At 47.6% G+C, this 14,581-nt stretch overlaps 2 protein-coding genes across 4 annotated transcripts in view; one reads left to right on the top strand and one right to left on the bottom strand.

Annotated features, from left to right (window-relative positions):
- PI4KA (phosphatidylinositol 4-kinase alpha) overlaps window positions 1-14,581 on the top strand; it is a 158,908-nt gene that overhangs the window by 59,107 nt on the left and 85,220 nt on the right. For both annotated transcript variants that reach the window (XM_017882573.1, XM_017882572.1), the window contains 5 exons: window positions 608-703; window positions 1,095-1,278; window positions 1,675-1,778; window positions 4,022-4,190; window positions 7,081-7,131. In XM_017882573.1, the coding sequence (XP_017738062.1) occupies window positions 608-703; window positions 1,095-1,278; window positions 1,675-1,778; window positions 4,022-4,190; window positions 7,081-7,131 (604 nt within the window). The remainder of the gene's footprint in view (window positions 1-607; window positions 704-1,094; window positions 1,279-1,674; window positions 1,779-4,021; window positions 4,191-7,080; window positions 7,132-14,581) is intronic.
- The window catches only part of SERPIND1 (serpin family D member 1), a 17,171-nt gene continuing 15,032 nt past the window's right edge, over window positions 12,443-14,581 (bottom strand). Inside the window, exons 4-5 of one of the 2 annotated variants that reach the window (XM_017882574.1) lie at window positions 13,996-14,140; window positions 12,443-13,284 (exon numbers count right to left, since the gene is read on the bottom strand). In XM_017882574.1, coding sequence (XP_017738063.1) covers window positions 13,093-13,284; window positions 13,996-14,140 — 337 coding nt within the window. In that variant the 3' untranslated portion in view covers window positions 12,443-13,092. The remainder of the gene's footprint in view (window positions 13,285-13,995; window positions 14,141-14,581) is intronic. The other variant, XM_017882575.1, reaches the window with a different exon arrangement.

Below are 14,581 nucleotides of genomic sequence, written 5' to 3'. Positions count from 1 at the left end.
TTTTTGAGACGGAGTCTTGCTCTGCCGCCCAGGCTGGAGTGCAGTGGCCGGCTCTCAGCTCACTGCAAGCTCCGCCTCCCGGGTTCACGCCATTCTCCTGTCTCAGCCTCCCGAGTAGCTGGGACTACAAGCGCCCGCCTCGTCGCCCGGCTAGTTTTTTGTAGTTTTAGTAGAGACGGGGTTTCACCGTATTAGCCAGGATGGTCTCGATCTCCTGACCTCATGATCCGCCCGTCTCGGCCTCCCAAAGTGCTGGGATTACAGGCTTGAGCCACCGCGCCCGGCCCCATTTGTCTTTTCAATCAGTCTCTGTGACCTTAAGGAACAGTACAGGGGATTGAAATTGGAATTAGGGTGAGCATGATGTTCCAAAGGAAACTGTTCTGGGCAAAATAATGAAATTATTGTTTCTGACTGAGATATTTATCAAGTGGGCAAAATCTGGAGTAATTCTTTGAATTCATTCTGTGTTATGACCTCCAATTTTGGGGGAAGAAAATTTGAGCAGTTCTTTAAACTTTGTAGGCCTAAGAAAGGAAAAATTAAAAAACAAAAAACCTATCTTGTTTTGATGCCTCAATGCCACATGAGTTTTCTTGCTGCTCAGGTGCCTGAAGGCTGGATTGACGGTGGACCCAGTGATCGTGGAGGCATTCTTGGCCAGCCTGTCCAACCGGCTCTACATCTCTCAGGAGAGCGACAAGTACGCCCCCATTCCTGTCTCTCAGAGACAACCCATTGTTCTCAGCAGGCTTGTGTGGGGCACCTGGCATTGTGCGTATGGATGCGTCTGTCCTTATCTCCTTGCCTCAGAGCATAGGCACGCATCAGGGTTGTCACAAGATTTAAGGTGAAGTCCACCTTGGAACGTACTTCCTGGACCACTGTGTGGAAGTCGAGAAAGATCTTGGTCATCCAGCCTAGTACCTGGGGCTTGCCTTTCTGCTGGTGGTTAAAATCCTGGACTGTCAGTTTCAGATGAACACTTCATCAAGATTGTTAGGAAATTAAGGTCTAGATCGTAGTCTCTGGGTACTGTTTCACTACTGCATGCTGGAGGACTGTTGCTAGGGCACTTCTTCTTCCTTCTGTAGGGATGCTCACTTGATTCCCGACCACACAATCCGAGCCCTGGGACACATCGCAGTGGCCTTGAGGGACACCCCGAAGGTCATGGAGCCCATTCTGCAGATCCTGCAGCAGAAATTCTGCCAACCACCCTCCCCTCTTGATGTGCTGATTATTGACCAGCTGGGCTGCCTGGTTATCACCGGAAATGTAAGGGAGGCCAGAGTCGGGACACCACTAACCCTGTTACATTACAAGCTACATTGAACTCTTGACTGTAAGGGATGTACAAATACAGATTAAATATACCTTGCAGATGAGCTAAATGCTGACAACTGTTTTAACACTGAGTAGTAAGAATAGTATAAAGTGCCATGAGTGCTATGGAAAAAGAGGTTTAATTTCTTGTCAGTGTATTATAACAGAATATTTGAATCTAAGCCAAGTTCCTTTTAGCTTTTAATTTGAGGTTTGATTAAAGCTTTAGAAATGGATGATCTTTGGGCTGTTGTGCCCCATGATTCCAGAGCTTTCTCTCTGGGTGATGACAGGAGGGGCCTCATGAGGGCATCCTGCATGGTGACAGTGCCCCTCGCTCTCTCCCAGCAATACATCTATCAGGAAGTGTGGAACCTCTTCCAGCAGATCAGTGTGAAGGCCAGCTCCGTTGTATACTCAGCCACCAAAGATTACAAGGACCACGGCTACAGGTAACTGGACTTCATTGTCACTTTTTTATCATGACAGTATTTAACTTTGAAAATGTGAGGTTTGTGAATTTGTCTCTTAAATAAACTCTTCTTACAAGAACACTATATGCTACAGATCAATGCACACATAAGGGGGGAAATGAAAACCCAATGTGCCCCCCCGCAGAGGTGACCATCGAGCATCTCAGTGCACGAGATCTCAGCTCCTGCCTCTCCTGATCGGGCCCATGCTGCACATGCAGCTAACCTGCTTTTTTATGGGGCAGCACATCAGCCACACCATGAATGATCCTGCACAGGTTGCCTTTAGAGGTTGCGGAGCGTCCCATCCTGTAGCAGAACCGAAATGTAACCAGCCAGTCTCTAGTTTGGATGTTAGGTTGTCTTCCAGTTTTCCCACTAATAAATGCAGCATTGACAGCCTAACAGCTACATATCTCTGAGCATCTTTGATGCTTTCTGTGGGTTAGATTCAGAGAAGTAAGATTTTGGGTCCAAGGAAGTAAGTGTTAAATGTCTTTGAACATTTGATACTTGTATAAAGTCTGATCAGTTTTCCCTGACAGACTGAGAGATGCTTCTTGGCTATTCCTTACCTTCCTCTAGGAATGCCTTAAGGACAGGGACATGTTCATCCATGTTTGGAAGAGAGAGAAGGGGAGAGGTGAAGTCAGATGAGGACAGGATGCTGGGGAGGGAAGAAGAGAGCCCTTTTGCAGGCATTATTTTTCTTGACCTCCAGGCTCCTCCCTTCTGACTGTGAAGTCCAGGCCTCCCTCTGAGGTTCTCTCCACGTCAGTTTAATGGGTGGGAGTGCAGCTGTGGAGCCATGCCATGTGGCTACATGACTTCAGAAAATGCTGAACCTCTCTGTGCCTCAGTTTCCTCATCTGCCAAATGAGAACCTGCCTGCAGTTGGGAATGAGACTGCATACATTAAAGTTCTCAATCAATAGAGCTGTCTCTCACATCGATACTACTTCATTGCCTTCTTACTGCCACCGTCATGAGCCCAGGCTGCTAGAACAGCCTGAAGACTGGATTGGGGACGGGGTCAGGCTCTCCTTTCCTTCTTCCTCTGTCCCATTCTCTGCCGTGGAACCTGCACTCAGGCTAACACGTTGCTTCCTTGTGCCTGTGTGAGTGCTGGGCCCTTTCTCCAGGGGCCTCCCCAGCTGCCTCCCCAGTTGCCTTTGCTCCCACGCCTCCTAGGTGTTCTGCCACGCCTTACCGTGAGTCAGTAGCACCTGCCAGTCTTCATCTTTCCATTTCTTCAGTTCTGGCTTGGCTTGCCTCTCCTTCCATAAAGCCTTTTCTCATATTGCCACCAAAAATGATTTGTCCTCTTCCTCACCAGCAGAAGCATTTACTGCCCTTTGTTTGCCCTTGACCTACCAGGTATTACCTAACTACAGTGCCTTTTGCTGTGGCTGCTGTTGCTCTGGGATTTCTTAGTGGGGCAGACGACATGCTCAGTGCTTCACATGGTGTTTCACTCTTCCCATGATCCTACGAAGAGGAATTATTATCCTTGTTTTACTTAGGAAGAAATTGAGGCTCAAAGACTTAAGAGACTTACCCAGGGTCGTGACGCTTGGACATGACAGTCTGGCAGTCTCCAGGGCCACAGAAGCCTGGTTGGCTTCGATGGTTCAGGTTTTTGGCCAAAGGGGCAATGTCAGCTTCACATCCAGCGTTTACATGGGGCCAGCCAGGATCCTGAGGCAGGACCCTGGAACACTTCCTGAGCATTCGATGTGAAAAAATGCTGACATAGCTCCAAGGTGGAGGCAGCGTTAGGGAGAAGCTGGTCATGAAGTGAAAGTTCTGTGGGTGGTAAATGATGCATTAAGGGTCTTGGTGATTTGTAGGGGGAAAGCAGGATCCAACCTGGAATGCCTGGGCATGGACCCTTTCGTTTTCAGCCCTGAGGGAAGTGTCCTGAGACCCTCACAGGTCCCCAATGTTGCAGATGCCTGGAACTTAGTCTCCTGGAGGTCCTTACTACATCTCAGGAGAAAGGGTTACAGTCATTTCTGCAGCAGTTGAGTTTCTTTTATGGTCTGTTTTTCACAAAGATGACGTGTTCTTCTCCACTTGAGATTCCTTTGGTTTATAGACACTGGGAGGAGTGTGGTAAGGCAGGCTGGGTCTGGCCCGCTCAGCTCACCTCACCCCTGCAGTGCCGTCCCTTGGGGATGGTTGAGGGCCTGACAGTGGCTGTTATTTTACTCCTTCTTCAGGCATTGCTCCCTGGCAGTGATTAATGCCCTGGCCAACATCGCGGCCAACATCCAAGACGAGCACCTGGTGGATGAGCTGCTTATGAACCTGCTGGAGTTGTTTGTGCAGCTGGGGCTAGAAGGGAAGCGAGCCAGCGAGAGGGCAAGCGAGAAGGGCCCTGCCCTGAAGGTAGGAAGGAGGATGGCTGTGCCTTCCCCATCAGTGTCCCATCCCTGCTAGCCAAGGCTTAGTCTCCAGGCACCATCTTGGTTGGAATATGGCACTTTCTTTGTTGAGTGATTTAAATGTGCCTGGTAGAATGCAAGTAAGAAGGGGTGGGGTTCTTTCTCAAGGATGCTGGCAGGGATCAGGGGGAGGGCAGCTTTCTCACTGAGTTGTATCCAGCTCATGGTAGCTGCCTTCCCCATCCCGGGGTGGTGACATGACAACAGTCTAGCCTCAGCTCCCCATGGGCCCCTCTCTCTCTCCTTGCCTTCTTCATGAAGCCCGGGGTGGTAGCTGGGCCTAGGAAGACTTTAAGGGCCCATCATCAGAACACAGCGGCAACATGAGAAGGGCCAGAGTTCACCTAATCTCAGGCCACCCAAGGAAGACAGGTCCACTGAGACAAACAAATGTCCTGTCTTGAATGCCCAAATACATTTATGGTGGGGCCGAGGCAGGTGAGGCCTCTTCTTCCATAACTCCCCAGTAGCATGTCACATGGGCATTAGGAATAATGCTTAAAATGTTGAGGAAATTGAATATTTGAACAAAAGATGTTTAGTAAAGCAGTGTTATTTTGTGTAGAGGGTGTCTTTTGGCTAGTTGTTAGGAGAGTATATTTGAATAAAGAGCATGAGAATTTTATTTTGACGCAAGTTTTGTTTTTTTATTTTTTTATTGGCTGGGGTTGGGTCGTATAGTTTAAACTAATTTTGGTTGGCTAAACATTTGGTTTTCTTAAATAGGGTGGGTATGTAAAAGAAAGTGGAGAGAAAAGGGAAGAGGGTGTTTGTAATGAGCTAGAAAGCGTTTTTGTTTTTTTTTTTATAAGGAAAGGAATGTGAGTTGGTATTGATAACGCTTGGTACTGAGGCGTGTTTAGGCATTTAATAAAGGCAAAAGAAAAGAAGAAAAGTGTGGGGTACTATAAATTAAAAAATAAAAGATTGATCAGATTATTTAAAGAAAAACCCTATTATATCCCACAACCGTATCTCTGCTTCCACCCTGTTTTGTCATTTCCTCTCCCTTCCCTCCCCTTCCCCCAGACAGCTATTGTTTACCTACTCTGTGCCAGCTATTGTCCTAGGTCAGGGGTCAGCCCACTTTTTCTATAAAGGGCCAGAGTATAAATATTTTACACTTTGCAGGCCATACAGCCTCTTCTGTAATTGCTCAACTCAACTATTCTATAGTCACCTGTTTGTGAATGAACAGGTGTGACTGTGCTCCTATAAAATTGTATTTGCAGGAACAGGCGTTGGGTTGGATTTGGTCCATGAGCCATAGTTTACCAACCCTTGCTTTAGATGAGGGTGTTACAGAAGTGAACGAGACAGACAGGGTCCTCTCTGCCTGTGGGGCTTAGTGGGAGAGTGAAACAGGGCAGTGTAGTGAGGGGCACTTTAGATTGGGCTGGTTGAGAAGGCCTCTCTGAAGAGTGACATCTGAGATGACAGTTGCATGGAGGAGTCCCCCTGTGAAAGTCTCAGCCAAGAGGGAGTGGCTGGTGCAAGCAGAGATCCTAAGACTCTTGTCCCTAATTCGGCCTTGCTATGCCAGGCCCTCCGACAGTGATGTGGCTGAATAACTTCCCAAGTCTCCCAGCAGGGTACACAGCTCGGACCACCTCAGTGCACAGGAGAGAAGCGTGTCCTGCATGTCTAGCGGGACCTTAGGCATCAGGATAAGAGGAGGGTGCTGATGATACAAGGTGGTGCTGCGCACCTGAGAAAGCAGAGGCTGTAACCTGTCTGAGGGGTGTTTTAGGAGCCTGCTCTCCCCTGGAAATTGGACCTCAGTGCCTCACCTTGTGGAGGACAAAGAGCTGTAATTATAAATTAAACTAAGATCTGTGGGTTGTTCTCCATCATCACGCAGCCCTTAGGCTATCAGTTTCCCAGAGGGGACCAGGCAAGGCCACCCTTGTGGCCCCCAGCCCAGGGAAACCAGCTTGGCATTCTTTGTAAATTTTCAAAAAAATTTTTGTGGGTACATAGTAGGTGTGTATATTTACAGCTTGGCATTCTGTCCCCACCACTGAAGTGCTGTGTGGCCTTGGCAAGCTACTGAGACCTCCCATGAATCTCCCCAAAAGTTAGTGCATGTGAAGCACTCAGCACGTGCCTGGCTGCGGTGGATGCTCAGGGTCTTCAGCTGCTGTCGTGATTATAGATTAAGAGCATAAATCAAGTCGGCTTAGGCCAGTGCTTATAGAATTTTTACTAATCACTGTATACTGAAGATTAGCTACATTTGTGTGTCTAGCCAGGGAGTCTTATCTTTTATTAAGTAACCCCCCAAATTTCCCTAACTTGGAAAGAATGTATGTTTATTTTAGAAAAGATACAGAAGACTATAAATAGTAAAGTAAAAAGCACTTATTCCTTGACTCAGATGCCATAATCATTACTAACACTTTGACAGATTTCTTCCTAGCTTTTTTATGCGTATGTGTTTATTACATAATTGGGATTGAATCATAGCATAGTTTTAAATCTTGATTTTTTTTTCATTTGGCATGTGCTATGGGCTCTTTCCATGGTGACTAAATGCTTTTCAGAAAGTTGTATTTTAAATAGCTGTGTCATATCTAATTATACAGAAATGCCATGATTTATGTAATCATTTATGTAACCATGGTTTATTTTTCACGTTTGTTTTCATTTTTTGCTGTTAAAATTATGCTGGATGAGCATCTCTATGCCTCTCTCTGCATACCTCTCATCATTTCTCTTAGATTAAGACATTCCAGGTTTACATAACACTATGTTGTATCTTGTGTGTGTGTGTGTTTTTTTTTAAATAAAAGAAACACATACTCTTTAATGACAAAAATTCTGTTCTTTTCTAGGCTTCTAGCAGCGCAGGGAACTTGGGAGTACTCATTCCTGTGATAGCTGTGGTGAGTATTCATTAATTGAATGATGAAACTGCAGATACTGTGTTCATGCTTTGAATCTTGCCTGGTGACACACAATAAATTCCTTAGAAAGGTGCAGTGTTGAGGCCCCTGTGCCTCTAGATGTGACTGCTTCAGCCATCACCAGCTCTTCCATGACAGCCCTGTAGGTGTGTCCACCGTGACACACTCTTCACTCCCTTTCTCCATGCCCTGCCCGAACCCCCTCAACCAATTGACAAGGGCACTTGCTTTGGTTTCCTACTGTGTGGCTCCTAGGTCCTAAATCTGACTCCACTTTCATCCTGTGTCTCATGCCCTCGTGACTGATGGTGGGCCAGCTCCCTGCTTCCATGCCTTCCTTAGATCCTTCCTGCAAGTGCAGGCCTGGAAGCCTCTTGTTGGTGCTCAGGCCTCGGAGCTGTGGCCCCAGTCTCCTTCAAGGGACGTTGTTGGCATGGCGGGCACAGTCCCTGCCTCCTGTGTGGCACCATCATGTTGGAGAGCCTGTTTCCACCCTGTCCTGTCCCAGCCTGGGTCTGCTTCTTCCCAGATGACTTGTAGAAGTTGTTTTTCCCTTTCTTCGTCATTCCTAGCTGCAAGTCCTAAGCCCAACACCTATGTTCTAGTATTTATTTTCATTCCATATTCTCTCCCTTCCATTTAATCAACCTTCTAGGACATCCCTTGTGTCTGCCTTACAGTGCCTTCCCCCCTCCTCACCCCCTAGTAGTTCAAGTCTTGAGCACTTACATGTGTCCCCTTCAACTTGTACACCAGAGGGTTGGGCCTAGTGGCAGAACTGCTAGGGCAGCCTAGGGACGTGGAGGTCAGGCAGACAGGTGGCATTGCAGGCACAGAGAGGCACTTCTCCTGGTCTCAGTGAAGTGGTTCTGCTCACACCATCTGAGTGTTCATCATTATTCCCAGCCTGGGGACTTCTAGGTGTCCAGTTTTAGCTGGCCGAGGTAGATGAAAAATAGTAACTGACTGGTCTGCCATTATTTATCTTTAGTAGTAAAATGTTACATGTCGCATGCTATTTATTTGTTTTTATTTTTTATTATATTGTATTGTATTTTTTATTTTTGAGACAGATTCTCACTCTGTCACCCAGGCTGGAATGCAGTGGTGCGACCACGGCTAACTGCAATCTCCACCTCCCGGGTTCAAGCAATTGTCATGCCTTAGTCTCCCAAGTAGCTGGGACTACAGGCACGCCCCACCACACATGGCTAATTTTTGTATTTTTAGTAGAGACAGGGTTTCACCGTGTTGGCCAGGCTGGTCTTGAACTCCTGGCCTCAAGTGATCCACCCACCTTGGCCTCCCAAAGTACTGGGATTACAGGTGTGAGCTGCCGCGCCCAGCCTGCCATGGTATTTTTCGTGGACGCCCCCATTGGTTGATTTTTTTTTTTTTTTTTTTTTTTTGAGACAGGGTCTCACTCTGGCATCTAGATCGGAGTGCAGTGGTACAATATCAGCTCACTGCAGCCTGGACCTCTGCAGCTCAAGCAATCTTCCCACCTCAGCCTTCCAAGTAGCTGGGACTACGGGTGCACATCACCATTCTCAGCTACTTTTTCTATTTTTTTGTAGAGATGGGGTTTTCCATGTCACCCAGGCTGGTCTCCAACTTCTGAGCTCAAATGATCTGCCCACTTCAGTCTCCCATAGTGCTGGGATTACAGGTGTGAACCACCATGCCTGGCCCCGTTGGTTGATTTTTCAAAACAGAAATTTTCCCACTGTATAGTTAATGTTGACTAGTGTATGCTTGTGTGTTTAAAGTGCTGTTGTATGTGGGCCTTTTGTCTGACCTGGAAGGAAAAGTAAGGGGCATGAAGCCCAAGGCACTCTTTGGCAGCAGGCTCTGCAGGAGAGCAAGTTTTAGGCAGACTGGGAGGATGCTTGGGGCAGCACTAAAATCAGTGAGTTCCAGGATCTTTGACCTTCAGAGTTTGATGACCTGTATTCTTGTGAGCTTTCAAATATGTTGAGCAGTTGTCATTTAGAGCTTAATATATGCATAGTGGAAATCTGTCAGGCACTTTGCACTTTAGGGAAGCAGTGAGTAGTGAGGTTGGTTGAAATTACACAAATTTGAGGGTCACAGGGTTCCAAGTTGGACTCTTAGTCCTGCATGTGAGACTGTGTGTAAGCCTGTGCCTCTCCAGGCTGCTGGGGTGGGTGGTACAGGCAGAACTGTTACCTGTGGTAGCTTAGCACATGCTCACTTAAATACTCCCCTGATGTGACCTTTTACATGAGTAGAATAAGTGTATTTTTAGTGAAAGTTAATGGTTATATTATGGAGGAGGAAACAAATATTTGATTTTATTGCTCAACAAAGAGCACAGAGATCATGGGTTCTTGCATTTACTTTATGGTTACCCCTTGAACCTTCTGGAATAAACTAATTTCCGGAGGTGGTTTGTTGTTGTTGTTGTTTGTGTGTTTTTGTTTTTTGTTTGTTTGTGTTTTGTGAGGCAGTGTCTCACTCTGTCACCCAGGCTGGAGTGCAGTGGCGCGATCTTGGCTCACTGCAGTCTCCATCTCCTGAGTTCAAGCGATTATCCTGCCTCAGCCTTCCAAGCAGCTGGAATTACAGGTGTGCACCACCATGCACGGCTAGTTTTTGTATTTTTAGTAGAAATCGGTTTTTTGCCGTGTTCACCAGGCTGGTCTCAAACTCCTGGTTTCCAATGATCTACCCGCCTCAGCCTCCCAAAGTGCTGGGATTACAGATGTGAGCCACCATGCCTGGCCTACTTATTTTACTTTTTAAAAGAAAGATATACTCTATTTTGGACCTTTGATGGCACAGTGTCTCAAATTACTCTGTTGAATGGAAGTACCAGTGGATTTGGGGCAGGAAGCCTGGGTTTTGGCCCTAATGCAGCTGTTCTCAGTGACTTTGAGGGAGTTGCTTGGAAGCTGTGTTGTACAATCTCTGAGGCACCTTCCTGGCTAGGTTTGGTGATCTTTGTATTGCAACTTTGTGAATAATATTTCTTCAGAGATGTCATTGATTAAATTACTTCAGTTGTTATTTAGCTTGTTAAACGTTTTGAATGGTATCTAATGCTTAGAGACCTAGTTGTTCCACAGTCATATAATAGTGATTTAATAAGATGCACCTCCTTCTGGAAAAACATTCATGTATTTCGCTGAGAGCAAGTTTACTTGTGTCACTGGTCATTTTTGTGGCCTTGGAAGGGTTACTTATTTTCTCAGTGCCTGCAAAACCAGGTGTGTGTGTGGATTAACATGTTTTAGGTCACAGAGAACCTTTTTGAAAACTGTGCACTCTCTGTCCGTGGAAATCTGTATTATTCTCAAGATTTTACACGTAACTTCAGGAAGTTAAATGGACGCAATCTACCCAAGGCTCCCCAGTTAGGAAGGGCTGGCTTACATACTCTCTTAGATTGAGAGTAACGTTACACCCTTTCCTAGTTCTTGCTAAACACCGAACAGTGATCTAAATGCTTTCCAGGCCAGGCATGGTGGCTCACACCTGTAATCCCAACACTTTGGGAGGCCGAGGTGGGCAGATCACCTGAGGTCAGGAGTTCGAGACCAGCCTGTCCAATATGGTGAAACCCCGTCTCTGCTAAAAATATAAAAATTAGCCAGGCGTGGTGGCGCATCCCTGTAGTCCCAGCTACTCAGGAGGCTCAGGCAGGAGAATTGCTTGAACCCAGGAGGCGAAGGTTGCAGTGAGCCAGGATTGTGCCATTGCACTCCAGCCTGGGCAACAGAGCGAGACTCTGTCTCAAAAAATAAATAAATAAATAAATAAATGCTTTCCAGACATTAATTTGATTAATCCTCACAGCAATCCCTCAAGGTAAGTGCTGCTGGTCTCCCCATTTTACAGATGAGGATACTGAGGCACAGAACCTGCTACTAGAGTTTCATAGCTGCTAGACATCAGAGTCAGGATTCCAACCAGGCAGCCTGGCTCAGAGCCTATGCTCTGAATGAATACTCTCCTGCTTTGAGTAACAGATGGGCTAGTTTCTGTAAGAGGGGATCTGAGAGATTCTGAGTGGGTGTACATGAACAAAAGACATTGAGACGGGGTCTTCTGGATGCTCAAGAGTGTGGAGGACTCCACACCGGCTGGAGCAGAGATGGTGCTGGGTGAGCAGAAGTGACCACTGCCTTTCTGGGTATGGGACGGACATGGCAAAGGACTAAAAGGATTTTTTGAGATCATTACTCTTAGAAATGAGAGGAGCCAAAAGGAAGCTGCAGCAAGATGAGAAATATAGGACAAGCACCAGAAAAGAAGAGTGGTGAAGCAGATTGGAGAATGAATTGAAGGAGTGGGCCATCCGCAGCATCAGGGCTCACCAGGAGACCGAGAGGATGGCCTGGGGCAATTCACCTAGCCCCTGCACTGTCAGCTCTCAGCAGAGTAAGGAGGCAGAGCCTGGTGTGGGAAGTCAGGAAGGGAGCAGGGGAAAGCAGGGCTCCCCCTGCCTGGGTGTGGATTCAGGCCTCAGGCAGATGCCTTCCCTTCTGTGAGCTGAAATTGCTGCTTCTGCTGTGAAAAGAAGGGGTAACAGTGCCAGCCCCCTAGGGATTGAGGGTAAGGAAACTCTACGAGATAACCCACAGGCACGCCTACACAGGGCAATGATGTTCTTCTTCCGTCCCTACTCCCTTTTGCGGCTCTTCTTACTGGTGTTGGTCTCATGGGATCAGAAGCCTGTGACAGGAGTCCCTTGTGTGGTCCCTGGAGTCCAGCCAACCTACACTTGAACCCAGCCCCACTACTTTAGCATCTTGGACAGGTTTCAGAACTCTTCCAACCCTTGTCTTCTTCGTCTGCCAGGCTGTGGGGGTTACCATTAGACACCTGCACATGCAGCACCTGTGACTGTTAGTCGTCCCCTCACTGAAAGAGCACTGGCACTCTTGCATCCTGAGCAGCCTCTGTGGATTTCACCTGTCTTACCCAGGGATTGAAGGATCCAGAAACATATTCCTCAGGTGACACCTGTTCTGTCAAACCAGACCCACTGCAGGACCAGGTGTGAGGGACGAAAGCTGCAGCAGCCTGGCAGAGACTGTGGGAGCCCTGGGGCTTGTGTGCCACTTAGCACCCCGCAGTTCTGGGGAGCGCAGGCCCTCCCCAGGACCAGGCGCACACCTGTCCTGTCCTGAGAACATGCCCTGCTGTGGCACATGGTGGTGCTCAAGTGACTTCTTGTCAGCCTTTATCATTCCTGAGGTTGTCCAGGAATTTGGATTTGGCTTTTGATATTTGAGCTTCAAAAAATAGAGAATTGTAACAGATGCACAATAAATGTAGCTACATTTATTTATCTCTAGTATGGGAGACATGGCACACACTGTCCTGCAGGTCACAGGGAGGCAACAGCAGGAGGGACTGATGGCATTCAGCATGGATTTGAAAGGTCAGGCTTTGAGAAAATTAAGCCCTAACATTAGCCCAGGGCACCCCTCGTATGTCTTGAGGTGGCTTCTTCCCTGGACATCAAGAATGGTACTAGTTGTGTACCCTCCTTGGGAGAGGTAAGGAATTAGTCACACCACTCATTTCTGTGCTTCATGTTCAGATGAGGGGCTTGTTGGAGAAAGGCTTGAGTGACACAGCCAGGTGTGCAAGGACGGGGTCACTGGAGCAGGAGGTGCTTAGGATGCACTGCTCAGGTTTGCTCAAGGGGAGAGGTGAGACCCTCTAGGTAACAGCAGACACACCACAGTTACAGTGACTTCTGTGAGCTTATAGCATGGGCTGTTGTGCAGAATTGATTCCAATAAGCCTCTCTTCTTGGTCGTTTCTAAGCTCCTCTCATATGGGCCTCGAATTCAGATTGGTAGCATGAACTATGGAAGTGATGCCAGAACATCTCTGTTCTCATTGTTGGAATGGAAACAAAATGAGGGTGTCCCCAAGACACTTCAGACACCCAGACCTCCACTTCTAGGACCTGCTGGGATTGGCCACTCTTCCCATGAAGAGCAGACAGCTGGTGCGGTGCTCGTAGATGAGGAAAAGAAAGGGGCGGTCGACAGTGAAGCGGACTTGGGTGGACAGCGGCATGAACCCCACCGTGGTCACAGCGGTGGCTTGGGTGCCTTCCTCGTTCACTGTGATCGTGCCTTGGTGCTTGAACTGTTTAGAAAGGAAAGTTATCAGATTCTAGAGGTCAGCACACAGAGGGCTAGAGTGCCCAGCACAATCTCATATCATTCAGGGAAAGGATCCAAAGACAACATGTAAGGTGGAAATCACAGCTGGTCAGAGTCACCCTTGAAAATATCTGTCACCACCTGTCAAGAGCAGCCATTGCACTTAGAGGCCGGGTGGTGTAACTCTAGGGTCATGTTCCCTCTTGGCAGTGCCTGTGGTCTGAGGGTCGTGGGGGCTGGTGCAGGATAGCCACCCCAGCTCCAGCTCCCCACACTGCTGTGCACTTCCCCGGGACAGGGAACTGGGTCTGCTGCACTGTTTGGACTGAGTGCCTGATTGGTTTAAGTATGTGTGTAGTGTGGTGTTTAATGGCTCTTTCATGATTCGGCAGGGGGTAGCTATTTCCCAGACTGGAACACATGTCTTCCCTGTCTCTGGTGTCAGCAGGAGTGGTGCTCACCCCATGGCTGCTCTTGGGACCTCCCTGCCCACTAAGTGTCTGCCAGGTGCCGTGCTCTCCAGCTGGCTCCACGAAGCTAGGCTTCTGTGTACCCCAGCCAGGCCAAAGAGCAGACTCAGCACCCCAAGCTGGGACATCAGATTGGGGAGTGGGAAGGAAGGGCAAGTGGAAGTGGGACTGTGCTGAGGCAGACCCTGGGGACGGGGCAGAGGGTTGGACAAGGGAGTGGTTACCAGGTCGATGGCGATCCTTTGGTCTGAGATGCCTGCCATGTTGCCATTTTTGTCAAACAGTGTCGTGATCCCCATCGACTTCAGGGACTCCACTAGATTGTAGTTCTTCTCCAGCTTGAATTTCGGCAGAAGCACTTCTCGAGTTCTAGACAGAAAAGGAAAGGGGGGCCCAATTTTATTGAACCACAAGTTACAAAAGAATCATGATTTTCCCTTTAAAGGGCCATGGGTTACATTTATCACAGAATTGATATAGCACTTATTAAAATTTATATTCCGGGACTGTCAGTTGAGGATTTTAGGAAGTGCATTCCATTGTAATTCCACTACTGAAAACTGAGGCTTGTTTTCTGTTGCATGGTTATTTCCTTGAGACTGTGTGGTTTGTTTCCTATCTTCAAGGTTAGCAGCAGAACTTTTCCTGGTTTGTGGTTTAAAAAGGCATCTAAAATAATTCTCTGGTTTAGTTCCCCAATTTTAGGCATTTGGTTTTTTTGTTTGTTTGTTAATCAAAGAGTTGAATATCGGCCGGGCGCGGTGGCTCAAGCCTGTAATCCCAGCACTTTGGGAGGCCGAGACGGGCGGA

This window comes from Rhinopithecus bieti, unplaced genomic scaffold (genome assembly GCF_001698545.2).
Source record: "Rhinopithecus bieti isolate Rb0 unplaced genomic scaffold, ASM169854v2 scaffold_13317, whole genome shotgun sequence".
Classification (NCBI taxonomy): domain Eukaryota; kingdom Metazoa; phylum Chordata; class Mammalia; order Primates; family Cercopithecidae; genus Rhinopithecus; species Rhinopithecus bieti.
This window is presented reverse-complemented; position numbering and strand designations above follow the sequence as displayed.